At 45.2% G+C, this 25,463-nt stretch overlaps 1 protein-coding gene across 3 annotated transcripts; it reads left to right on the top strand.

Moving 5' to 3' along the window:
- Positions 1–22: 22 nt before the first annotated feature.
- On the top strand, positions 23–20,949 carry ppp2r5cb (protein phosphatase 2, regulatory subunit B', gamma b). Of its 3 annotated transcripts, XM_072362248.1 has the most exons (16): positions 23–126; positions 641–697; positions 3,791–3,953; positions 13,264–13,463; positions 15,983–16,093; positions 16,233–16,325; positions 16,412–16,542; positions 16,622–16,681; positions 16,761–16,869; positions 16,983–17,036; positions 17,479–17,649; positions 17,752–17,879; positions 17,953–18,054; positions 18,198–18,270; positions 18,453–18,569; positions 19,847–20,949. In XM_072362248.1, the coding sequence occupies exons 1-16, from the start codon at positions 100–102 to the stop codon at positions 19,979–19,981; spliced, it is 1,731 nt and encodes a 576-aa protein (XP_072218349.1). In that variant the 5' UTR covers positions 23–99; the 3' UTR covers positions 19,982–20,949. The 3 variants fall into 3 exon arrangements, with proteins under 3 accessions (XP_072218349.1, XP_072218350.1, XP_072218351.1); XM_072362249.1 differs by lacking the exon at positions 641–697; XM_072362250.1 differs by lacking the exons at positions 23–126; positions 641–697; positions 3,791–3,953 and adding an exon at positions 9,513–9,734.
- Positions 20,950–25,463: the final 4,514 nt, after the last annotated feature.

The following is a 25,463-nucleotide window of genomic DNA, read 5'->3' as shown; positions in this document are numbered from 1 at the left end:
GAACGGGCTGAGCCGCCTTGCTGTGTGGTGCCCAGAGAGTTGTCAAGGTTTTGGTTGTGGACTATCCGAGAGGGGAGCAAGGGCGGCCACGGTTGTACAATGCCGAATAAACCGAAAAAAGACAAGGTGAGTTCGAGAACTATGAAGCGGTCGTATTGGTTATTAATGAACTTTGCATTAGGTGCATAATAGTGCATTTATCGATAAGCCGGTCGCATAACTAGACATCTAGCTATCAGCGCAGTGTGCCATCATATTAACATTAGCCAAGCAGCAATCATTACAAGCTAGCCGCTATCCTGCCAACATGTTAGCACTTGGTACGCCTTGCTGTCTTGTTTGAATACAGGGACGTTAACGTGAAAAGAGACCGTGCACTTAAGAGGCACGTGCCTCTCCAGACATGTGTGTTTATTTCATTGTAAAGAAGCAGGACTTTTATGTCTAAAATCTAGGCTCGTGTGAATGACAGTGATGGTAATTTAACATTAGCCAGCTAACAGGGGACTTGGTGCGTTCATAGATGATTGGAAGCCTCGGTGCTTACCATGGCAGCATTCTCTTGATGCCTGCCCACTGGTGTTGCCGGCATACTCGTCAATATCAATGCGACTCGAGTTAATAAACTTTATTTTTGCAGGAGTCCAAGTCTGGTAAAATGGGCAAGGGCGGAGGACAGGAAAATTCGGAGCATGAGGTAAGGAAAATCAGAAGAGTACCATCACACAATCAGTGAATTAACACAGAGTGATAAACAAGACGTGGTAAAGCCAGCAGATATTTGGAGCATGGTATATATATATATATATATATATATATATATATATTCTTCTCTTGTTACAGTTCATAGACTTATTATAGATTCAGTGTTTTTTATTCACACTATGACAGCAAATTTGGTTGCACGTGGATCCTGATCCTTGTTTGAGGGCAGCACAGTGCAAACTTGTTGATTGCTTTAGGGCACGTACATATAAGTGGAGTTCATCAACGTGTTTCTCCCCAGTTTGGACTCTTGACTTGTTATAAAATGTTTTAAAGACATAATGCATCGATTGAATTGAAAGTCCCTGTAATGTGGCCTGTAAAGGCAAAGTGCTGAGAGGTATGTAGAAACCGCTTGTCTCAGAAGCTATTGCGCCATCTGCGAGTGTGTCATGGTGTGCCACAAATCAAATTAAAAATAGTAATACAGAAAGACTTGCTTTTTGACTTTTGGCTTACATCTGGATTGGGTCGCATCTGGAAGTAAAGTCCTTTGGCCCACACGTCAGATTGCGTTGAATCTGCTATCACGCAGACATCTGGTGTGGATCATTATGTCACACTGCTAAATGGTCACGAACCACATCAGTATAAGAGAAAAAAACACAAGGGCATTGAATGTATCCAAACGCATTATGGTTGATGGAGTGTTCTTCCAGTCTGAGGGCACCTGTGAGTAGGGGGTGGAGGAGGGAGTACTTCAGAAACGAGATAAACCTGCTCCATTGACCTCCAAACACCACAAATGAACATTGAGCCATTACAGAAAGTTCCAACTTCCTTTAGTCAGTAGAAACCTGGAAGCTTCTCTCTTTCCAAACATGTTGATTTTTCTCATTTTGGGTCTGGTATCCCAGCTGACAGCGCTTTGTGGTGCTCTAAGTAGCTCTATTCTTAACTAGATCGTCAACTTCACTTCTTTGTATCTTGCTGGCTGCGGCGGTGATGCACAATACCGGGTTAAAGGGATGCCCTAACATACCTGAAACAATGTTTTTTCTTAAACCCTTCCAACCGCAAACCCCCATTTCCAGATGAGTTGGGAAATGTTTAAACATGCAAAAATAACTTAAGTGAAAGTCTTTAACACGTAAACATGTTTTTATTATTATTCATTTATAACTTTTAGTCTTCTTTGACAGGTTTTGTTGCATTTAGAAAATATAAAGAAATTGAAAAGTCGATTCTTCCTTCCACCCACCCCAAAGAAAATGTTGGGATGCAGGCTCGTTTATCATCATACTTCTTTTCAGTTACACGTTTTAATTATTTTGGAACGGAGTTTACTAATTGTTGTTGTTTTTGCAAGAGGAATCTCCGGAAGAGTTGTCACCTCGATGGAGTCAAAATGACCAAATATGCCCCCGCATCAATGCCATGGACACTGATGGCACCCCCAACTGCCCCAGACTGGATAGTCTTTCTCATCACGGGCTCATAGAGCCAGATGTCAGCTTTTCTCAAAGACCGGCTGAACTGTGAACTGGCCTCAGCACAGAATACGATCATTCTAGATGAGAAATCTGTAGCGTTTCTTCGCAGAGTTCCTCCTCGTGTAATAATACCGTCACATTACATTTCTGGATGCAGAAGTTGACTGTGTTGAGTAAAAATAAATGAATAAAAGTCTCTCTTTGGTATATTCACCACGGTGACGATTTCTCACACTCTATCACCCAATCCTGACACCCTTTAGAGAGTACCAAAACAATCTGTTCAAATCAAATGTTACTTCAGTTTGTTCTGGCATCACATTTGAAGTAGGATACCATTTGAACACAGTTAGAGTTTGTCAGTCAAGACTCTAAATGAATCATTTCTTCAGGCTTGTGTTGGTTGAATAAAGGCTCAAGTACTTTAATGCTTTTCTGGACAAGAGTTTTGTTTTTTTCTGACCTGTTTAAAACCAAACTGCGTTTCATTTGAATGTCTCTTAAAAGTATTCCAAGTAACGCGTGCATAATTGAATATTTGCCTAAATGCAAGCTGTTTATTCATAATTTAGATGGCACAGGTCTCTTCTGCTCGCTCACTGGAAATAAAGATGTCAAGCTGGTGCTTCTCGCGTCCCACCAACCTATTACTGGTTTAAAATGCTGTTGCTGTCGGTGTCGGCAGCCATGTGGCAGATCTGCGTGCACTCAGACATTGTGTCATATTAAAATCATCTGTTACCGTTTCCAATACACTGTAGCCAGAGTTGCCTTACAGTTGAAGGCGTTCATGTGATGTAAAGACGGGCTGGATTTGGTTGAGAGAGGTCTCGGGTTGAATCAGATAGATGTGTAAATAATAGACGACAGATGTTTCCGCTTCGGTTTACCCGGAGCAGAAGTTAATTCCAATCTTTGTCGTGCGGTTATGTGTAATGTGGTTCATAGCAGAGGTTAGCTCCGCTTTTATTTTCCACTTTCCTCGACAGCTTTCTGGCGGCACGGTCTCCTTCTTTTTGTTTCGCAGTGCCACACAGACGGTGGCTGACTTTAGCCGGGTCTGGGATTGAATTTCAGAAATCTAAGTTCACACTTTAATGTGCTGGAGGCAGCTCCTGTGCCATCAGACGTGTGTTAACGGATGGACGTGTTGCATTCGGGGTGCAGGTTTAGATCAAACCTTGCTAATCTTTTGCTCGTACCTTTTAAATTAATTAATTAATTTTTTATTACCCTGATTGGATTTACAGCCGGTTAGCTCGATGAGCAGAGGAGACCTTTTTTTATTTTTTTCCTCTTGTGAACTCGATGTGTTCTGATATGTGCAATGCTGTTCATGGCGTCCGAACAATGAGCCAATTGTGTTTTTTATCACTTCGGAGAATCCATCTTGTTGAGGGAGCAGTAACATACCGTTTGTGATAACATGTACCCATCTCGTGTGTGGCTTAACTAAGAGCTGCTTGCGAGGCATTTTATGAGGCTCCTAAAGGGTTGCATGCAGTCTCTTTTACACTCTGTCCATTTCTGTTTAGCATGTGCTCCCCCTTAGTGCAGCGTAACTAATGCAGTTTATTCTCTCATTTCGGCAGAGCTCTAACAGGAAGACCAGCAATAGCGTTCCTCCCACCACTCAGCTGCTGAAGGGGAAGCAGCCAGGTTCCCAGACACCTGTGAAAAAGGACAAGAGGCAGAGCTCCTCTCGCTTCAGCTTGAGCAACAACAGGGAGCTGCAGAAACTGCCTCCTTTTAAAGGTATTTCCATGCACAACAACTCAAGAATCCTTTTGCTTAATCACATAACGAACTGACACACAGCCGGGTCCACGTATAGAACTCAGCTGTTTCCATACAGGTGGGTTTTTGTATGTGGTTCAGGTGATAAACAGGCGAATTCACTGCCTGGTTGTGTTCGAATTTGTTTACACGCAGTCATCTACTCACACTTTCCCCGGGAACATCCCTGGCTGCATCGGCCTCCTTTTAATACTAAGCCGAGCACGAGGTTACGCAATAAGCAGAAGCAAACAGAGGACATACATGCCATGGATTTTGTGCTGGATTTAACCCAAGTGTCTATATTTAGTCGTAATCCAGAGATAAAGCTTTAATTCCACGGTCCCTCTGTTCTACAATGCTGGCACTGACCGGATGAAAAGAAAAAAAGCAAAAGAAATGCCTGGTACTTCACCACACCTCCCTTTGCCGTCTTTTCTCCTGAACTGCATAGAGGTACATTGACATGTACTGTAAAGGCTAAGCGAAATGCCAGCGTATTACCAGATGGAAAAGGAAGGCGTGGACACAGGCCTGTGGGCACATTGTCAGTGCATGTTTCCGTTTATGCATGCATGGACACCCACAACAGCTCTGCCCGCCGCCTCGCTGCTTTAGAAACGACCCAAACAGATATATTAGCTCATTGTTGCGCGTGGACAGACAAAACGGGTTTTTGGCGGTAAGACCGACGAGAGTTGACTCCTCGCTGAGCCGCAAATTAAAGGTGACCCCGTCCAACGCAGAGGGTTAGAACAGCCTGGGAATTTTTCAAACTTTAGTAAAAAAAAAACGAAGGACGAAAAAGATCCGAGACAGCGTTCTGATAGGGAACAAGAAAAAGGCTTATGGTAACAACAGAGATGTCCTGAAGTGACTCTTGATCCCGACTCATGATCCAAAGTTGTCACATTGGAGTTATGCCTGGCAGCATAAAGAGGGAGTGGGGGAGAATTTGCACACTTCCCCCAATAAACAGATAAGGCCTTGATTTTCAAATGAAGTGATGACTTTATGGGACTCTTATAACCTGAACTGTGCTGATTGTAATCTCGCTGATCAGTATGATTAACAGCTGGGTCTATATGGGAGTGTTTGCATGGTCGGAGGCATTGTTCTGTGCAGTTTGTCTTGTGCTTGTCAGTATTCTGCACGCTGAAACACTGTTGCAGCACGCGTGGTGGAACCAGCAGAACGTCATCAGCACATCGGTTTAGAGGATAAATTGTCCTGTGACTTAGAAAGGAAACATTTAAGAGCTGACTTCTCTCAAGAGACACTTTGGTTTTAGCTACTAAATAAAATGTCTGGCAGTTTTGTGTTTGATTTGGCCTTTCTGAGGCTGTTAGTCTCAGTTCTTTGCGTTACAGTGAGAAATTTGCACTTGAAGAAACGGAGCCTTTCTTTTCGGCTCGAACTTTTATGATCGCGTTGGTCACTTGGAAGGACTTGGCAGATTGGATTAAAGCTGAGTGCCAACCTGCAGAACAGCTGCAGTTGTTGTGGTCTTCATGCACAGTTTACTCTCTGGTCAGTCTTTGAGGAAGATTGGCAAGTCTGTCGTTCCAAAAAAAGAGGGGAAAAAATGACTTATGTGCTGTGTCAGGAAAGCAATACGGCAAACCGAATTTCTGATAGACCCCGCTCACTTCCCACACCCCAACGTGAGCGACGATGACATTCTGCTAAACGCTATTCCACAGTGGCCTCGGAGATGTTGTCTCTCGGTTCTGTGCAAACAGCCTCCTCGCTCTGGCCTGTTTTCATTCCAGGCATGTTTGCCACCTCCTGATGGAAACACATGTCCACAAGCCTGTCCTGCAGAGCCACAAAGTTGAGGCCAGACTAAAAACCCTGACCAAAAGCGGCCCTTTCCCATGAACTCACCCCAAATCCCACGTGCGCTTTAGTCTTTCTCTCTTTTTTGGACTGTTCCAGCCTCCGCATCTGTTTAAAAACAGTGACATTTTCTTTCTGTGGGAGACCTTGTGTTGCGATCTGGTTTTCCTCAGTGTTGTTTCTGTCGTTTCAGAGAAGGAAAAACAAATCAAACACGCATTCGCCAGACTTTTGACTGCATGCCGCAGTCAGATGGTGTCGAACAAATGGCTGCAATCTAGGGTAAATTCCCTACAAGTGTCCATGTCTTTGCGGTCTCATTTCAAAATGCACATGCCAGCACGAGCAGGAGCGCGACAGTTGTCGCCTCTGTATGTGTTCTGTTTCTGAGCTGGAGCTTTGGAAGCAGCCACGAGTGTCGGTGTCCCAGGGTTTGCTGCCATCTGCTGGTTAAAGGATAACGTGTTAGAGTTGAAATGGCACCGAAACATCAACTGAGGTTCATTTTTAGTGACGCGACACAAACATTTTAATCTAACCTTGTAGCGGAAGTCGTTTTGGGCTGAACAAACTGTTTAGAAACTGAAGGAATGGCTGAAGCAGCAGTTTGGTTCATTTCTTGAATGTAAAAAGTCCTGGAACATCACAGGCCTGGAGCACAACACGTGCAGCGGCAGAATTCTCCCTCAGTTTCTTCACTACATTTAATCAAGTCAAGAACATTTGGGTGGAGGCAGGCAGGGTGGAGTCTTTGGCTTCTTTTTTTTATTATTATTGACAGGAATGTATCATATTTACTTTATTTTGCTGTGATATTAGATAGTTTGGATTAACGTGTTATTTTCACTTGAAAGGCTCTAAGAACATACAGCCAGCTTAAGATAAATAGGAAGATTCCGGAAAAAGCCTAGAAGCCACAGGGAAGGGCAGATGCATTCAGGTTTTTGTTTAACAGCGAATGCAACAGTCTGGAATGGAAGCGAACAATCAATCTTGAGCTAAGAGAAATGGACAGGTATATAAACCTGATTTAACCTTATTGTGAGGGAGTAACTGACGATCCAGAGATCTTTCATTGTCTGTTCTTGCCGAGTTTGCGCTCCAAAGACCAACAGCTGTGGTCAGTTGGTGTCCAGTCCCCTCCGTTTTGAAGGATAAACCTCGCTCGATGTGGCAAACTGATTAATTTTTTTCCCTGACTGCTGCTGTCAATAGCCCCGACAAGGGGGGGGGGGGGGGGGGGGGGGGGGGGGGGGGGATACGGTCAATAACGTCCAATAACGTCCAACATTAAAGGACAATGTTCTTTTTTAAGTTTCTAAAGGTTTGTTAGAGGAAAAGTTGTATTTTCCAAAAGCTTTTGGAGGGTACGTTTAAGGGGGCAGAGGAGGCGGTCTTTGTACGCAAGATAAAAATGCTGCAGATTCCTGCACTTTGCAGGGAACGACCTCCATGCTGTATCAGTTGAAAGTTGCGTAACTCGCTATAGAACAGTGTGTCGGTAACGCTGTTTGTTTAAGGCAGCGAGTGTAGGATAGTGATTGAGGCTAATGATGTGCAGTCTGCACACAGGCAGCGATAATCCTTCTGGACAAGAATGCTTAATGCTCGACTTATCTGGAAAATGGACATTTTGGCGTGATGTCATGCGCACATGACATCATTATGAATATTGATGTGTAAAGACATCCCTCCAGCTGTGGTGTAACGTAGTTTTACTGCCAGTATTTATGGGGATATTCACTGAGTCTGAAAAAGTTCTAATATTCAGTAATCAGAAGACTGCCGTCAGCCTCATGAATGCATGTGTGAGTTTGCCATTGACAGATGAGTCGAATGTCATTTTGCACCTTTTGATGCAACTTTGTCCAACTTAATATTTCCGACATTTTGAGTCTTTTGAGCAAGTCTCCGGAAGCACCTCTTAACATGAACCTGGTCTCCTTAATAAAAAAAAAAAAAAAGCATTGCTCTGCGCTTTGTGTCGGGGGTAAACCGATAAAGGTGAATCTATCCATCTATAGTCCGGAGAGATCCGCTGCCCTGATTCGCCCGTTTCTCTCTTTATAGATCTGAGCCTTAAGCACTCACAGAAGATGGTGACATTGAGGCTCAGCAGACCTGTAAAGGGCCCACTCATCTGTGTATTTCACACTCTTCCAAATGCTATCACTGATAAGTAAAAGCAAACGCGCACTCAGCGATCCATCCTGAACAGGCCCCATTTTTACGCCTCTCTTGCCAGAAAATGCATCGTTTCATGAGAGGGTTTCCCCCGTGACCGGGGAGCAGAATGGCACGAAAGAGCGCTCCGTGTTCTTAGACTCGGTCCCGTTGCTGAAATGACACCGAACCAGCTCCACTGACGTGAGCCTCCTTCGACCGCAGAGAATAAAACCTTCGGACTTCTTGGCGAACACGGATTACACGCCGGAGGCGGTGTGACAGATTGGGCGTTGGTAATATCAGAGACCTGTGGGAGTTTAACACCAGCTGTGAGAGTCCGCACTCGAGCCACCGCAGGCACCACCAGAGCAGAAGTGCAAACCCACGGGGATGATCTGTGACACGCTGTCATGTGCTGGAAACACTTCTTTTTCTCTCAGCAATTCTGCTCAGAAACAAAGTACAAATAACGTTTGCTCCCCTGCTGTTGCAGAAAAGAGTTCTCATGGGTGTGACTTTAACCATCTTTGGGCTCGTCTTTAAGTTTGAATTCAACATATCGAGCTGAAAACTGGCCGATTCAGATCACAGGTCAAAAAGTAGAAAGCATTCAGGCTAAAGCGTGTATGTGTGTGTGTGTATGCGTGTGTGTGTGTGTGTGTGTGATGACGCCTGCGGTCCAATTGAGGCTGTGTTAGTAGTATCAAGATAGTGTAATATGTGGGTTCACACTCTTGACTCAACCCTACTGCTTAGTGACGGTGCAAAGTCGGCTGCGTTTTCAAGTGCAGTTGGAGAGAGGAACCATCTCGGTGCCACTTGATTTGCTGATGTAATTACGAGTGTGTTTTTGTAGCGTTGAGCTGTCTGCATCATCGTCGACCTGCCCTTTTCCTGCACAGTCCTCGGGTTTCTGCAGAGGCAAGAGTGCAGCTAACTGCCATTCCACATCCTGTGCTGCTCGCACCGAGACTTCCTGCCTTCCTGTTTCTCAGTCGCACACACCTGGGCTCGGGCCGCGCTCCTCGAGAGCCATCTGTCACGCAAACGCAGACACGCTGAAGGGTGGCACGCGCAGCATACTTGTGTCTGAGCAGGTTTTTGAACAGAGAAAAAAAGAGAGAAAATCATTAAGTATATGCTTGCCCCCCTGGCTTTGCTCCTTCCACTGCTTCGGGGACCGATGCATGTTGTTTTTTAAGTGTTTTCATCGCTCGCGGCGTCTTTATTTGTTGTGTTGAGTCGAGTTGCACTGAATGAAAATATTGAACCCCTCCTGGTGGCTTTTACAAGTCGCCTATGTGTTGGATGATACAATGTGTTTTCTGGTATTAATCTATTTGTTATACTGTGGTTTGAGCTTTAAAACTCTCCACAGATCTAGCTACTTTTGCCCCAATCACAATAACTCTCCCACCCCTTCCCTTTCAGTCCACCAGCCAATCCCTTCCCTCCTGTTTGTTTATGCTGACATCCCGCCCATGTGATCGAGGCCAGCCAACCAGGTGGCTGCTGTGGGGGATGACATCACTAACTAGCTGGTTCCCTCCAGCAGCAGGGGAGCTTCATTTTCTGCTCAGTCTTCGTGCTAAAATGGAGGCTGGCTCCTCGCCTTAGCCTGGGCTGCCCTCTTCTCCTCTGCCTCCTGCCTCGGCACACCGATGTTGGCATGTACTAGACCTGCCAGCGGGATGGTTCTGGAAGCACCGAGCTCTAACGGGCCTTTCCAGCCTGTGGCCCTCATGCATTTTAGAGGTGAGAGTAGGAAATTTGCCTCCTCTGCTGTATTGTGTTTGTGTTTCAAGAGGAGCTTGGTAAAAAATTTTGTCGTTCAGCAGCTGCCTATTGACTTTCTTTGGTTTGTTACAATGAACAGTATCATGTGACTTGTGATAAAGTTAGTGCAGGGGACAGAGAGCATTTATCAGCTGAGTTTTTATCATCTGTTGGCTTGTTTGGGAGAGGGAGGCGGGTGACTGTGTTTGTATGTCAACGAGGAAAGCTTTTGCCAAGACGCTGCAGAGCTCGCGTCAGTCAGGAGAGTGAGGGGGGGGGAGTGTTAGTTAAATATCTCCCCTCCCCCCATCTTTACTATTGATGTCATATGTAGGAAGTGAGGTCAAAGCTTGTTTCTTGTCTGTCTGTATTGTGAGGTGTTTGGGAATCTGGGTCTGTAGAAAATGCCCCCCCCCCCTCCCTCTGCTTTACCTTGCATCAGTCAGCCCGTGTCAGCCTTGTAACGGGGTTGGTGCGCCCGTTGTTGCCACTGGTGACACATTCCTGATAAATGTGACACATTTTCAGTAGTAGTTGAGATTGGAGATCTGTACTCGGGAGCAGTCTGTGTTCGTGACCTGCTTCCTGTGTGCAAGCTGGAGCCTTTAGAAGAGTAAAGGTTACGTTCCTATCCATGCAGAGTTGCCCGTGTGTGAAGTCTGCCGTCGCACAGCACGTCTCTTAATATTTTAGGCCCGCTCAGAAACCCCAGTGCTGTTGTGTAACAGGAGCTGCCGGCTCTGCTGGCACCGCCTGCGAGATGAGAGGAAACGAGGTGCTCAAGGTGCTGTGTTTTAGCTTCTGAGGAGTAAACACAAACCCTCAACACACAGACGTAGCAGTCCTGAAACGGTTTGGTATTCTTTGGGGGGTAAAAAAGTTTCTATAGTTGAGATGTGTTGAGATGCCCCCCCCCTCCCCCAATCTTGTTGCAAATCCCATAAGTTAACTGAACTTTTTCTGTGTTCAGTGTTCCTGCTCAGAGCTTTTTTGTTGCTCAAATGAAATCAACAACCAGTGTTGTTTTTGCTCGATCTCGCATGGAAAGAGGCATCCTCGGAGGGTGGACCGTTAAGATGAGAACGAGTTGTAGCTCATGGTCTGCTGTGACATTTGGAAAGATGCGTCACCGTGTTTTCAGTTTTGTTTCTGAATGGTTTATCTGGGATTCCCTTATCTTAATATTTTTGAAGGAAGCGTGGCGCGCTTCACGCCTCAGGGACAAAGGCTGCTCTTTCTCGCGGCTCTCTGTTTTTTTCTGCGTCTGCCAAACGGAGTTCAACAGAGTCGAATAAACTTTAAGCTTTGTGTTGTTTTATCTTGCAGGCGGAAGCTTTATCTCTATTAACATGGCTGCAACGTCGCCGATTGAACCTCCCAGAGGTTCCTGTGTAAATTTAACCGGCACCGAAATAGATGCCTCCGAGGAGTAACTCGGCCAATCACGGGTCAGAGTTGATCCAAGAAGTTAGAGCTTCTCTAACGTCATTATTGGGCTTTCATGTTGACATTTAGGGTTTCTTTCTAAGGTGAAAACTGCAACAATCCACTTCCCTCTGTCTCACATGAACATAAAACAGGTCAACACCGTGGTTTTCCACGGATGTGGTTGCCAAAGCTCAGAGGGGAAGCAGATTCCCAGCCTTCTATCCCATAATGTGGTCAGCTGGGTCCTGTTTGTCGCTGGTAGTTTTAATTCGGACTGTTGAGTTGCTGTGACAAGGTATCGTACTCCGTAAGGAATCGGACAACAAACACAGCTCCCCGCCAAGAGGATTAACTCAAAGGTCTGCACACGGGCAAGTTTTGTGAGCACTTCATAGAAACTCCAGTTATAAATTCTCTTTAACACTCTGCAGACTTAATTTATAACGAGCGATTGCAAAGCAGATGTTTCGTCTTCCGTTTTTCAAACCAATCGATGAATGATTGACAGAAAAATGGAGAACGGAGCATTCTGAAGTGGGAGCTTCTTTTCATGTGGAATAGCGGCTGCGCTGCTGTGACCCGCCTGGAAATGCACAGGCAGTCCTTACGATGGCTCACATTTGTGTTCAGGTCCGTGACCGTGCGCACAACCTTGAGATTTCTTATCGGTCTCAAGTAATAGGATTTTGACTGGGCTCAGCTCTGACGAGGAATCAGTCGGGGATCTTCATTTGTGAATATCCACACAAACTCCTTTCCCAATAACAAGATTGATAAGATTCTCTAAGAGGTGGACATCATGAACTGTGAGTCTCTTCACTCCACATTAGAATTATTTCGTCCCTCAGCTGATGGAATCGGCAGCAGTTGCATGTCTAATTAGCAGCGGTCGCCTCTTGTCCAAAGTCCTCTCTGTGCCTATAGTTACCATGGTGACGTGTGATGCACTTGCACTGTAAGTGGAGACTGAGTCATGACTCGCAGGCTGTGACGTGTACATAAACGCTACCCCAGAGGCAGGTTTTATAGGGTTAATGTTCATCGCCGTAGCCCGTGTTGGATGAAAGGGAGCGAGCGTTTCTGTTGATTTCATGCTTCACTTTATAGCTTTCGAATCAATCCAAATGAGCTGCTTCTGTGGCTAATCTCATTTCTCATAAACCGCTGACGTTTTTTTGGAAAGCGAAAGCAATTTGTTGTTCCTTATTTGAAAGAGGCGCGTCACTGTTGCACCAAAGTGCATCATTTCTGGTCGCTCTCTGCAGCATTTTCTAATTCTTATCACGGCGTTGCATCTGGTCTTCCCCGGAAAAAAAACCCCCAAAAAAACGCTGCACGTCAATTACATTTTGCGCAAAGGGCTTCGTGACAGGAGCTGAAAGGACGGAGGCACATTTGAGCTACTTTAAAATCACAACGACGGCTGCACAAAGCCTGCGGCTCTCAGCATTAGGTTTCTTTTACTTGCTTTTAAAGCCTCACATGGCTTTATATCTTCTTTATACGTGCAAAGGATTTGATGTATGCTCTGGGAAAGCCCTTCAGGAGCCCTGAGAACTCACTTGAAAAGCTTCCAAAGTGCAGAACAAAAAAGCTTCTTCCCCTCTGACTCTTGGCTGTGCTTTTTTTTTTTAAGAACATATTTTAAAACTGATTCTGTAGAAACATTGCTGGAAAGTCTTTTTTTTTTTTCCCAAACTGGAGGTTAATGATGATGCACAGACAGGTGTGGCTCCATATTCCCTGGGGCTGATTTAGAGCCTCTGCATCATTGATGGCACAGTCTTTGAAATGCTAAATGATTGATTTAGCATTTACATTTGAATTTAGCTAACGATTCCCATGGCAGCGTGCAAGTCATTACCCTGTCAACTGCAACAGAGATCAAAGAAAAAGCGCCAACAACTTTGATAACCCACCAAAATAAAAATGAAGTCGATCGAACAGTTTTAGCCTTTTGTGTTTATTAGATTGTCAGTTTCTCTGATACAACGTCAGCACTCTGGTGTTTCTGTTCTCTCTGGTGAAGGTTAAAAATGCAGACCTGTTGATTCCAGCCTGTCGTCCCTTTGTTTCCCAGACGTCCCCCCCGCAGAGCAGGAGAAGCTGTTCATCCAGAAGCTGCGTCAGTGCTGCGTCCTCTTCGACTTCGTCTTGGACCCACTGAGCGACCTGAAATGGAAGGAGGTGAAGCGAGCGGCGCTCAGCGAGATGGTGGAGTACATCACCCACAACCGGAACGTCATCACCGAACCCATCTACCCAGAGGTGGTTCATATGGTCAGTGTGGAAACGGGGGAAAGTAGCAACTTTGGACGTATCGTAAACGTCAAGCAGGCAGCAACATGATTTAAATGTTCCCGACCAGAGAATGAAATGACTTGTGTGTGCCAGGAGTTTGAGCTCCTGGGAATGTGGCCCCCGCACGTAACACAGTGCGATCGTTGGGTTTTATTGGGCTGTTTTGTGCCGTGAAAAGCGACATTTTCCCAAACAGACACAGCATTACTCGATTAGTGTCTCTCAAGCACTCGAACAGCAGTGTGGCCTGGATGGAGTCAGTATTTGTATTCAGGATTTTCACCCTGCTAGCTTAGTTTGCTTAACTTAACGCACTATTTCCAGGTCTTGATGTGGCCGAAATTATATTACATTTGGGGTATTTTAGCTTCTCGATAGTGACAAGAGTAGAATTTCAGTTTAAAAGGTAAGTCTAAACTCATGAATTTAAACAATATTTCTCACACACAGAGTTATTCTTCGTAGGCTTGAGAGAATAGATGTTTTGAGTTTAGTTTCTGATGGAGCACACGTTAGAAGGCAGTTTGTTCCAGAGACGCGGACCACAGTAACAAAAAGCCCCCTCAGCAGATTTGGATTTAATTCTGGGAACAACTTTCAAGAGATGACCTGAGAGATCCAATCGGGTAATGCGCAGCGGGCAAGTCAGAGATGCTCCGCTGTGCCAAACCGCTGAGTGCTTCGTAAGAGGTTCTTAAACGGGATTCTGTGCTGAACAGGAAGCCAGCGGAGTGGAGTGCAAGTCGTCCTGCTGATTGTTTGGAAAAATCCTCCAAATAAAGTCTCACAGTAATCCATCTAGTCAGTTTTTTTCTTTTTAGTGATAGAGAGCAGTTCTGGCATCGCTGGTATGAGACATTTCTGAATAAAGGAACAAGAAGAACATAACCGCTTCCTTTTTTTTTTTCCAGCAAAGATTAATGATAAAAATGAAAGATGTGGTCTTTTAAACAGTCATTCGTTTATATATGTACATATTTCTGGGTTTTAATCGGTGTACTTGAATGCACCATGAAGTCTCAGAGAAGGGGCGTAGATCACCGAACTTACGAGGTGTAAACACACCGTGGAGTCGTCTTCTCTGCGGCGCCAGGTGGTGCGAGGCATGACCTCATCGATGTCGGCTCGAACTGCAACACAAACCGAATTCAAAGGTTTTTTTTTTTTTGTCTTTTGTTCCATCACTTTGCAGCATTTTGCCTGAAAGGCCGCGTACCTGCCGTGAAGCTCGTGCCGCCTTCACCAGAAACATGTTCCTCTGAGGGTCGCGGTCTGGCTCCGTGCACGGCGCCACAAATAAAAAAAAAAAAAGAAAAAAAGCCTTTGATGTTAATCAAAGCCCAGCCTCCGTGCCACGCGGTACACTGCAGATGATCAAGGTGCAAATTTTCCTCCTCGTCGACGTTCTATTTGATCACAAAATGCGACCCGAGCTGCCAAATCAGCATGAAAATATGCTCTTATTCCTGGCAGCCCTTTTTCTCTGACCCCCTTAAAGACGAGGGCGCTTTGAAGTCCGTTAATGGCTTTTTATCATCAAAGTGCCGAGACGGACACGACAAACTCCTCTGTGACAATAAAGACTGTATTCTAATGTTAACACTGTGCATGGAGTTTTCTCACGAGCCCGTGTCCATTCACGGTGCACCACCCCCCCCCCCCCACCCAACCCCCGCCGCCTCAGTGTTCAAGTTCTGCAGCGATATTTTAGTTTGGATGACACGATAGTCGCTGTTCCATTAGTCTCTCTTTCTCTGGAGGGAACTAAGAAATGGTTTCTGCTCAGAATATAAACATGTCAGTGAGTGGCTGCGTTTTCACCCATGGACCCATGGTGTGTGTGTGTGTGTGTGTTGGATGTCCACTGACATGTGCTGTTATTTCTTACCAGCACAATCGACCATTAAAGGGGAGTTTTTTAAAGTTGTATTCATTCAACGACTTGGTTTATCAGGCCACAAATGCAATTGTAGGCCAGTGCAGAAAGCTGTTCGGAAGTAGGTGTCCTTCGTGTTTAAAAGGCCGCCGCCTCCGATAGGTGCGTTCCGTTCTGGTTTAAGGAACCTATTTTTGGAAATATATAGGGCAGACGACCTGGGAGGCCGGGGGTGATTCTTTTCCTGGGAAACACCATGAAACTCTTGCATCGTGGCAACCAAAATATATCCGTTACTCTGTAAAATGAACAGATTTAACCTCGACTCGGACACACGATTAGTCGGCTGACGTTTGGACAGAATGGGAGCTTTTTTTAAACTCAAACACTGTATACTGGCTGAACCTTTCCCCTTTAAGGATGAAGGGAGAGACGAAACAGACGCCTGCCCACAAGCTGCTAAATTACTCATCCTTTGTCTAGATCGGCCCCCGGGTTTCTAAATGTTTCGCTTTGTGTCTCAGAAATGGAAATGTCATTAGATATAAAAAAAAAAAAAAAAAAAAAACCCAACTCTTTCAATCGAAACATTGACCAGATCTCGTTCTCCTTTGTCCCCCAGTTTGCTGTGAATATGTTCCGGACGCTGCCGCCGTCATCCAACCCCACCGGCGCCGAGTTTGACCCAGAGGAGGATGAGCCCACGCTAGAGGCGGCGTGGCCGCATCTACAGGTGCACAGAACACACACACACACACACACACACACACACACACACACACACACACACATGCAGCCTCTCTAAGCTGCTGAGAACAAATCCACACGAATATTACGTCTAAAGATGTGGAGCTTCTGCTCTTCTCCCACAGCTCGTGTATGAATTCTTCCTGAGGTTCTTGGAGTCTCCCGACTTTCAGCCCAACATTGCCAAAAAGTATATTGACCAGAAGTTTGTAATGCAGGTGAGCTCCTCAGACTTAAGTCTGCGCGTACGGCTGTAGATGTTTGACCTGAGCAGTGTCTCCGTAACCTTTTTCTATGCTTTCAGCTCCTTGATCTGTTCGACAGCGAAGACCCCAGAGAGCGAGATTTTTTAAAGACCACTCTGCACCGCATCTACGGCAAATTCCTGGGGCTGCGAGCGTACATTAGGAAACAGATTAATAACATATTTTACGCGTGAGTATATTTTGTTTTGTTTCGTTTTAGTGTTTGCAAAGTCTTTTTCGTGTGGCTGAAATGCTCCTTTTTTTTTCAGGTTCATTTATGAGACGGAGCATCATAACGGAATAGCTGAATTACTGGAAATACTTGGCAGGTAATACTTGCTCTGGCCGATTCCCAGTGAAATGGAGCAGTGTTTTTCGTTAATAACCACAGTTATCATCTCCTCACAGCATAATCAATGGATTTGCATTGCCACTGAAGGAAGAGCACAAAATCTTCCTCCTGAAAGTCCTGCTGCCTTTGCACAAAGTCAAGTCTCTGAGTGTGTATCACCCACAGGTAACTACTGTCAGCGTTGTGCTCCACTTTCCTCTCTCCTGCTGTAGATAAAGCATTATGACATCAGTGTTCTGGTGAAATTGTGAAAGAAATTCTGCTTTTCTTTGTATTAGCTGGCCTACTGTGTGGTACAGTTCTTAGAGAAGGATAGCACCCTCACAGAACCGGTAAGATCTCTTTTTTTTTCTTTTCTTTTCCCCATATCGCTGGTTGGTCTCTTGCTGTCTTACAGTGCAGCCGGAATAAGGGGCAGGAAAGGTGTAAGCGAGAGAGTTAGATAGAAACCACAGCAGGGCAAGAAGAGACGAAAATTATGTGCAGGAAATTTGTCAGCTGAAGCTTTTTTAAACCACAGCGGAAAGGAGAACAAGAATTATTAGATGTTATTGGGTTCCAATGTAAAGAAGAACTGAAATGATGTTAATGTCATAGAAAAAGATCCGATTTTGTCTCTGGATATGTGCGTTTGCTCATTGGTCTTTGTTTTGATCTCCTGTAATCGGCAGATTAGCAGTTAAACAAACAATCTATATTAATCTATATTAAGCCCTGTGTGTGTGTGTGTGTGTGTGTGTGTGTGTGTGTGTGTGTGTGTGTGTGTGCGTGCAGACGGTTATGGCTTTGTTAAAGTATTGGCCCAAGACCCACAGTCCGAAAGAGGTGATGTTCCTCAACGAGCTGGAGGAGATACTCGACGTTATCGAGCCCTCGGAGTTCGTTAAAGTCATGGAGCCCCTCTTCCGACAGCTGGCCAAGTGTGTGTCGAGCCCGCACTTTCAGGTCGGAATCCCGTCCATGTTGACTCGGGCGTGTTCGCTCTGTCTGTCTCTCTCGTTGGTTGCCTGTGCGCACGTGTAACTCTGCTCCATGCTGCGCCCTCAGGTGGCCGAGCGAGCGCTGTACTACTGGAACAACGAGTACATCATGAGCCTGATCAGCGACAACGCCGCCAAGATCCTGCCCATCATGTTTCCAGCACTTTACCGCAACTCCAAGACCCACTGGAACAAGTGAGTCTTTGCACAGGACTGTGTCGGCGGCGGTTTTTAGGAGATGAAACGAATAAGCCGTCTCTGTTTGCAGGACGATCCACGGTTTGATTTACAATGCTCTGAAACTCTTCATGGAGATGAACCAGAAGCTGTTCGATGACTGCACCCAACAGTTCAGGGCAGAGAAAAGCAAGTAAGTCATCGAGCGAGACGTGCCGTCGATATTTCCAGCGCAGCCATGCAAAGCGATCAGAAGGGGGGGGGGGGATGAGTAAACCGATCAGCACCTCTGACTCACAGTGGAAATGCTTCGTGTGTCTTTGTTTTGTCTGTCAGAGAGAAAGCCAAATGGAAAGAACGAGAAGAAGCTTGGGTGAAGATTGAGAACCTCGCAAAGTCAAACCCACAGGTGAGCAAAACGGCCCGGCAGGTAGCTGAGGCAGCGCTACGGATGCTTCACCCACAGATGCTCGCACAAGGGCTGAGGTTTTTTTGCTCTGATAGAAGATGAAACTATTAGCACGGTCGTTTTCAGTTGAATGGAAATGGAGTTCCTTACACAGTTCCTCTCTTTGTGTTTCCACCGTTCAGTTTCTGATTCACGTCGACTCCATAGGATCGGGCAGCCCGATGGACGTGGAGACGGATGGGCCGGCGCTAGACGATGTCAACATACTAAAGAAAAAGGTCGAGGAGGAAGCCACACAGGTCAGTGAGCAGTGAAGCAATGACGATGCGGTTTAATGAGGAGGAAGCGGCACCCGGCGCGGTTGAAGTTACGGAGTTGTGTCGGTGTCAGGCTTACTCATGTTGCCCCTTTAAAACAACAAAGTAGAGCAGCATCCTATAAAAACACAATGGTAGAAATCAATAAAATCCATAGACCAGTAGTAGATATATATGTGATGGAGGAGTGACTGAATGTGCCGGATCGCTCACCGTTTTCTGTCCAGGCCGCAGTCACGCTGCACACTTTCAGCCCCTCGCACACCAGGAGACGCGCAAGTTGATTTTCAAGGCTGAATTCGCATCAAACTCAGAAACCGTTTTCCCATCTGTGTTCTGGCTTTTTCAGCTGATCGCCAGATGTTTGCCTGCTTTTGGTTTTTGTTGTTTGTTTTCATGAATCTTTTTTTCCTGGCACTGATCTCCACACATGCAGCACGCGACTCAACCTAATGTACAGTTGTTTTTTTCTTCCATCCACTGTTTGTACGCACAGTTTGACAACATGACACTCAGCATATGCATTTATTACATTCCACATCTGAACGGCACACAGAGAGCGATCCAACTAGATGCAACTGGGCACCAGATGGAAATGTTTTAGCGGCACGCACCGCTCAGACATCGGAGGCTATTTCAAGTCACGTTATGCGCTGCACTTTGTCTCCTAAGTAATTTCCACTCAGATTATTGAAACAGACATTGTGATTTACACGTCTTTATTCTAGCTGCTATTCTTGCTTATTCTATGCCTAGCTGCCCAAAATGCAAGAGGAAAAGGCTTGAATCAGGAAAAATGCATCACTTTAATCTAATCTGTGTGTGTGTGTGTGTGTGTGTGGGTTACTGATCTCCGTGTTTTTTTTTTTTTTTTTTTATCAGTTCCCAGAGTCAGAACCAGACATGGAGAAGCTGCATTCAGCTTCTATGCTCCACATGTCTGGAACAAACTCCCAGAAAGCCTCAGATCAGCTGAAACACTCAGTGTATTTAAGTCCAGGTTGAAGACACACCTATTTTCAGCTGCATTTGAATAAGCTTGAGTTTCAAAACGGAATCATGTTTTAACTATTGATTTTATCTTTCATATATATAATTTTTTCTGATTTTATCTATTGTTCTTATTTCCTTCTTTTGTTTAAATTTTAAATCATGGTTTTTATTTCTTCTGTTTTAATGTCTCTGTGAAGCACTTTGAATCACCTTGTTGTTGAATTGTGCTATACAAATAAACTTGCCTTGCCTTGCCTTGTGTGCAGGTCCTAAAAGAGCAGCGGAGGGAACGCCCACTTGTGAGGAGGAAATCTGAGCTTCCCAAAGACATCTCCACCGTCACAGCGTTGGAGTTGCACCGAAGAGCTGAGGAAATGTTGACAACGCATGACGGCCATTAACGGAGCAGCCCAGATCCAGTGTAAACCAGCAGCAGCAGCAGCAGCAGCATCCACAGAGGAACCACAGGCCCACAGAGGCCCAGCACAGCAACACAACTCTGGTATCTCAGTCCAGCCCAGCACCACGCAGAACAGAGCTATCCCAGTACCGCCTGACACCCAAAATGTCTAAAGCCACTCATTCGGGCGCTCCTACATGACCGAGACACGCACCACTTGTTAAACTTTACCCAAGAACAACTTTTATCTTCCTCTCCTCTCGAGTTTTTCTCTTTTTCTGTCCCCCCCCTCTCTCTCTCGTTTGTGTTTTTCTGGGGTACTGTGCCGCCCCCTTCTGGTCATTCCTCTCAGGTGTTCTCTGTTCCTCTCGCCTCTTTAGAGACGTCAGGTGCTTGCACAAACACGAGGCCCCAGCCGTAACCTCCACGGAGAACATCTTCGGTGTTAACGATGAGAAAAAAAAAACCAAACATGGATGAGACATTTTCAGCTTTGTCTGTGTATTCAGTATTAGCCATTTTTTCTCATACCTTCTAAATAAGACAGCTGTTTATATTTTTGCATACATAGCATTGTAAGAGCGCTTGTGTCCAGCTGTTTTGTTGCCGCCATTAGTGAGGATTCATTGGTATTCTCTCTACAGACGGGGTGCACAGAGGACTCACCGGTGGACTTTCTGGAATAAAACGGTCTCGGTGCCAACTCCTCACGTTCTACCCGCTCCGTTTCGCATTTTTTGACCGTGTAGGCAATAACTCAGAACAGGTCACAGTGTGGTCCCTGCTTCAGACGCACGAGAGCCGATTGTGGGGTTTATTTTTAGCCCGCCGCTCACGTCAAGCCATCGCTGGAGCGCGTTGAACGCGGTCGCCGGCATTCAGAACAGGTCGCTGTCATTCATGTGAGGCTCATGTGGCGTTAAGGAGATCGCGGAGGAGTTGCACACTGTGTCGGGAGAAGTGAAAGAAATGGAAAAAAGAAAACACGCTTTCCCGATGGGGGGGGGTTGTTTTTAATCTGCTCCTTTCAACCAACACTCTTTGTATTTACGGGACACTTGCTAGAGAATATGTTGCTTGGTAGAGGAAGTGTGTTTAGTTTGAGGAGGTCAAACGTAAGCCTTTCTTTTTCACAGTGCCTTTTGGAGCGTAAGGGGGACATTTGGGAGAAGGGAAGATTAGCATGAGTTAAAAAAAAAAAGAAAAAGAAAAAGCCAGATTGATTGGAAGATCTCATCTTCATCCTCAAAAAAAAAAAAAAAAAAACCACAACCAAAAGACATGAAGTCAGTTGTGCTCCGGTTTCTGTTCGTCGCTCATCTGGACTCCAGCACAGGTTGGAGCTGCGCCGTCGTTTTTGTAGCCAGGAGAGTCGAGGCAGCGCGGGGTTTTGGTTTTTTTTTTCCCCTCCCCTCGAGCCACTTCAGCAATTAAGCACTTCCTGATAAAACTTGAAAGAAAAACAGAAACGCAACTGAAAAAAAACAACAACAAGAACAAAAAAGCAAAGTTGTGCAGAGTTCAAATCCGCGATGCTGTCCGTCTCTTCCCCGCTGTCCCCTTCCACGTCTGCCCACATCTTAATCTCCCCGCCCCACCCCTTCTCTCGTCATTTGATCCGTTCTGCTTCTGGACGCCTGCGGGTTCTTTTGGTTGTGCTTTTACTCTTCCTTCGCCGGCTGAAACCTCTTTTTGTCGGCAACTGAATGTGTAAATTGTAAATTGTACTGCAGTCGCACTTGTTCTGTTCTCTCCACGTCGGTCTAGAGGAACAACAGTCACCAAAGGCTCGTACCAAAACCCCACCCAGCTCGACTCCTGCCTCCCACTTCGGATTTAATGATGGGAGAGGCGTCTCCATCCCTTCAATAATGGTCTTGTTGTGCTGCTGCGGCAACGTTGGTGACTTTTGTTCTCAAAATGGCTTTAATACTGGCTTCTTTGGAGCTTTCTTCATTTGACATAAGCTTTGTTTTCCTTTTCTTTTAAAAGAGTTATTATTGCAAGTGTCCTTTAGTATATAACTCGTACTAAATGGCTTCATCTAATATTGTACATATGATGTACTTTTACGTTATATCTATTATTGAATGGTAGATTTCATATTTTGTACAAAATACGCCGTGTACAGAATTCCGAGGATATTAGCAACTGCAGACGGTTGGTATGTGGCACAAAGTTCAACACATGTAACGATTTACATTTAGAAATAGAGTTTGGATAGTTTTTTATCTTTGTAATTCCACACCTTGGCAGTTTTTTTTTCTTTTTTGTCCCCGTTTGTTTCAACATGTGTTGATCCCACATACGTTAGCTTTTTGTGTGTGCTTTTATCCAAATCTCCAGTGGTGTACATCTATCTATATACAACAAATAAAGAGAACTTGTGAGTTTTATATTTTCATCCTATAAAAAAAGAAAAAGAGACTCCTGTGAGTTATTATTGGTCACATTCGGTTGGGTTTCGGGTTATTAGCCGGGTTTCCAGTGCTGTTCTCGATTCGCATTTGGGTACGAATGACAAAATGTCAATGGAAACGTTTAAAAATCAAACAAAAAATGTTTCTATGCTGCTTCTGAGGTGTCGCACTTCACAAAAGATCAGAATGACGTGACACAGCAGCTCCTTCTCATCTGAGCCAGTGAGCAGTACATTTCCGTGACTGACCTTCTTGGATCGGATCTAATATCCCAGATATTCCCAGACATGAGTGACCTTTCCCTCGTGTGGATGTCCACCGCAGTTGTTGTTGTTTCAGGGTTAGGCGAGCTACTTCTTCTACTGGTTACAGCGACTGGCAACGCACCCGTACCGCCACTCTCTGGCTATCGACTTGCTTCAAACCAGTCGATGGAAACTTTTTTGAAAGGCCTTTCAAAAGATCGCTTCAGATTTTTTTTTCTACCTGTGGAGCATTGAGTCATCAACAGCGTTTGTTGTAGTTATGGCAACTAACGACCCAACTTTGAGCTTAAACTGATCCTATAGCTCGGTCAGTCACTTCCTCTTTTCAACCCCTCATTCCAAAAGGATGGGTCACTGTGGGAAATCTGCATTAGACACAGTCCAATCAAATGCGACCCTCACAAACCAATATTTTATTGACAAATGATCATAAAAAACTCCATCAAATGACTTATTTCATGAAAAATGAGATCTTCCTGAATGTAGGGTCTTCTCTACCTTATGTTGAGGATCATTATGCTGGAATTGCCACTTTTTGCTGATTACTGAACCTTTGCCCGTCTTTACTTCTGAGAGACTCTGCCTCTCTAAGGTGCTCTTTCCAGTCACGTTACTGACCCGTTGCCTGCTGAAGTTTCTTTTTTTAGGACCGCTGACCTTTCCAGTCCTCTCCTCACCTGTCCCAACTCTACAGATGCGTCGCTGGCCTCGAATTCCCTGTTGGGCTGATGTTTTTTTGATGAAACGGCAGACTGTCTCACTTTCTGTCATCTTTCCCGTGTTATTGAAATCAACTCTGTAAATCTGTGCGGGAAAACCGGCCAAGGTCCTTCCAAATGAGCCTATTGTAGAGAGTTGCTCGCATTGTGCTTTCAGGAAACTGATCCAAGACGAGTAGACTACGGTAAATTTTGACCTCGGATCGTTTTTTTTTCACAGGAGGTACGTCAACGCCTCAGTGTGACGAAGCAAGTCATCACTTTAAATGCTTAAAAGAAACGTAACAAAACATTTTACGCAGCTGGTTCACTATGCTGATTTTCTTCATTTAATTTTTAACACATCACTCTTACTAATAACTTGTCTTTGGGGGGAAAAAATCAAACACATTAACAGAGGACCCATTACTTTTCCCTAACAGTAATTTGCCCATGTGATCTGTCTCTCTTGTCAAAAGGTGGGAATGAAAATGCGATTCTCTGCTGCCACCTGCTGGCTTAAAGAGGGCGAACATTCAATATTTGAAACCCCATGATTGATATGGTCTCATTTGTCTTAATCTAATAATTGTCACCGCATTGTGGTGAGCTGTGTCGGTCCGTTACTCGACGTATTCCTAAGTTCACTAACTTTTTATTTTTTTTAAATCCAGTCTATGTGCAGACAAACCTTTCATGAGTCTTCTCAAAGCTTATTGGGCACTTTAGAAGCATTCTCGTTGCATTTAATTAAGAAATGATGATAGATAAACATCACCTGTGATGTCAGATCTAATTAAAAGGAATGAAGCTCATGTGCTGTTGGAACATTTAACCCGTTTTACACAAATCCGGTCAGTGTCTCCTTATAGACCTTATAAAGACCAACCTTGTAGCATTTCTTCTGAGTAGCTTATCTTATGTTCTCGTCTGCATCTGCTCGTGTTTGCGGTTTGGCATCGTAACGCAGTCCTGACTAAACCGGCCTCGTGTTCTGGCCTGAATCCCACAGAGCCCGTATTTTCGTACAGTATCATTTGAAGGACACTGCTTTGCTTTTTTCCTCCGATGTTGCTGGGTGCTGCCATTCACAACTGCCCCGACGCTCTCGAAATTGGCTCATCCGAGGTCACTTAAGTTTCTCTATTCATGTGAGGACAACAGTGATGTTTTGTGCTCCGCCCACCCTCTTGTGTCTGGCACCCCTGCTGGGATCTCCGCTGAACCCAAATGAACCCGCGGGGATTTAGAAAACAAATGGGCTCGCTTGTTTGTTTTTCTTCTTATTTCTTTCCTTTTTTTTTCCCCCCCTAAAGCACAAATTGTGGGCCTGTTGTTGAGATAGGGATACGATAAAGCGAGTCAGCTCATTGATTTGGCCTTTGATCATGCAAAAATCTTCCCCTAGTGCATGTTCTCTTTGATGGATTCACTCTTGCTGCCGGGATCAAACATCGGTTTCTATATTTACCGCGAAAGAACAAAACCTAGCACACACACAACAGCCCTTGTCCTTACATGACTCCTCTAATGAGGATGCTACACTGCCCTCCTCCTCCAAAGGGTGGCTAAAAGACTCTGTGTATCCCTCTCTCTCTCTCTCTCCCCTCAGACAGGGTCACATGGGTTCATCTAGTTTAGACCAGCTAACCATCAAACATGATGCGTGTTTTTTCTTTTTAGATCAGGATGATCTAACAGCTCTTCCCTGACTGCCGGTGTTCAAATCTTACTGTGTGCACCCCCCCCCTACTGCCACCCCTCCCGGTCCGCTGCTACGAAAAAAAAGAAAAAACATGTCACGACAGGAGATGTCAGATCCTATTGCCATGGAAACAGCTCAAAAGTTTCAAGCGTCGACCCCTATTGTGACTACATCCAATCAGATTTTAGGGAAAGCTTTCAGTGCTGCATTACTTCAGTCTGTGGTGGGTGCATCTGTGTGGACCTGAGACTGCGTCTGAGGGAGGATCGTGTGGGGATTGTGAGGAGCGGTAGCCAGAAAGTGACTCATCACACCACACAAGGGGGTCTGAGATCCAGCTAAGCACCGGGGTCTTGTATCCGCTGCTTCATTTCCCCCCCCTCCTCGAGTGAAG

This window comes from Leuresthes tenuis, unplaced genomic scaffold (assembly GCF_036924035.1).
Source record: "Leuresthes tenuis unplaced genomic scaffold, fLeuTen1.0.hap1 SCAF_13, whole genome shotgun sequence".
In the NCBI taxonomy this organism is placed as follows: domain Eukaryota; kingdom Metazoa; phylum Chordata; class Actinopteri; order Atheriniformes; family Atherinopsidae; genus Leuresthes; species Leuresthes tenuis.
Note: the sequence above shows the minus strand (reverse complement) of the source record. Positions and strands in the feature narration are given on the sequence as shown.

Bases quoted from the DNA above. Each gene is read 5' to 3' on its own strand.
- ppp2r5cb (XM_072362248.1), top strand. From the start codon at position 100: ATGCCGAATAAACCGAAAAAAGACAAG. The intron at 127-640 runs GTGAGTTCGAGA...TTATTTTTGCAG, and splicing joins ATAAACCGAAAAAAGACAAG to GAGTCCAAGTCTGGTAAAAT. The intron at 16,870-16,982 runs GTAACTACTGTC...TCTTTGTATTAG, and splicing joins TGAGTGTGTATCACCCACAG to CTGGCCTACTGTGTGGTACA.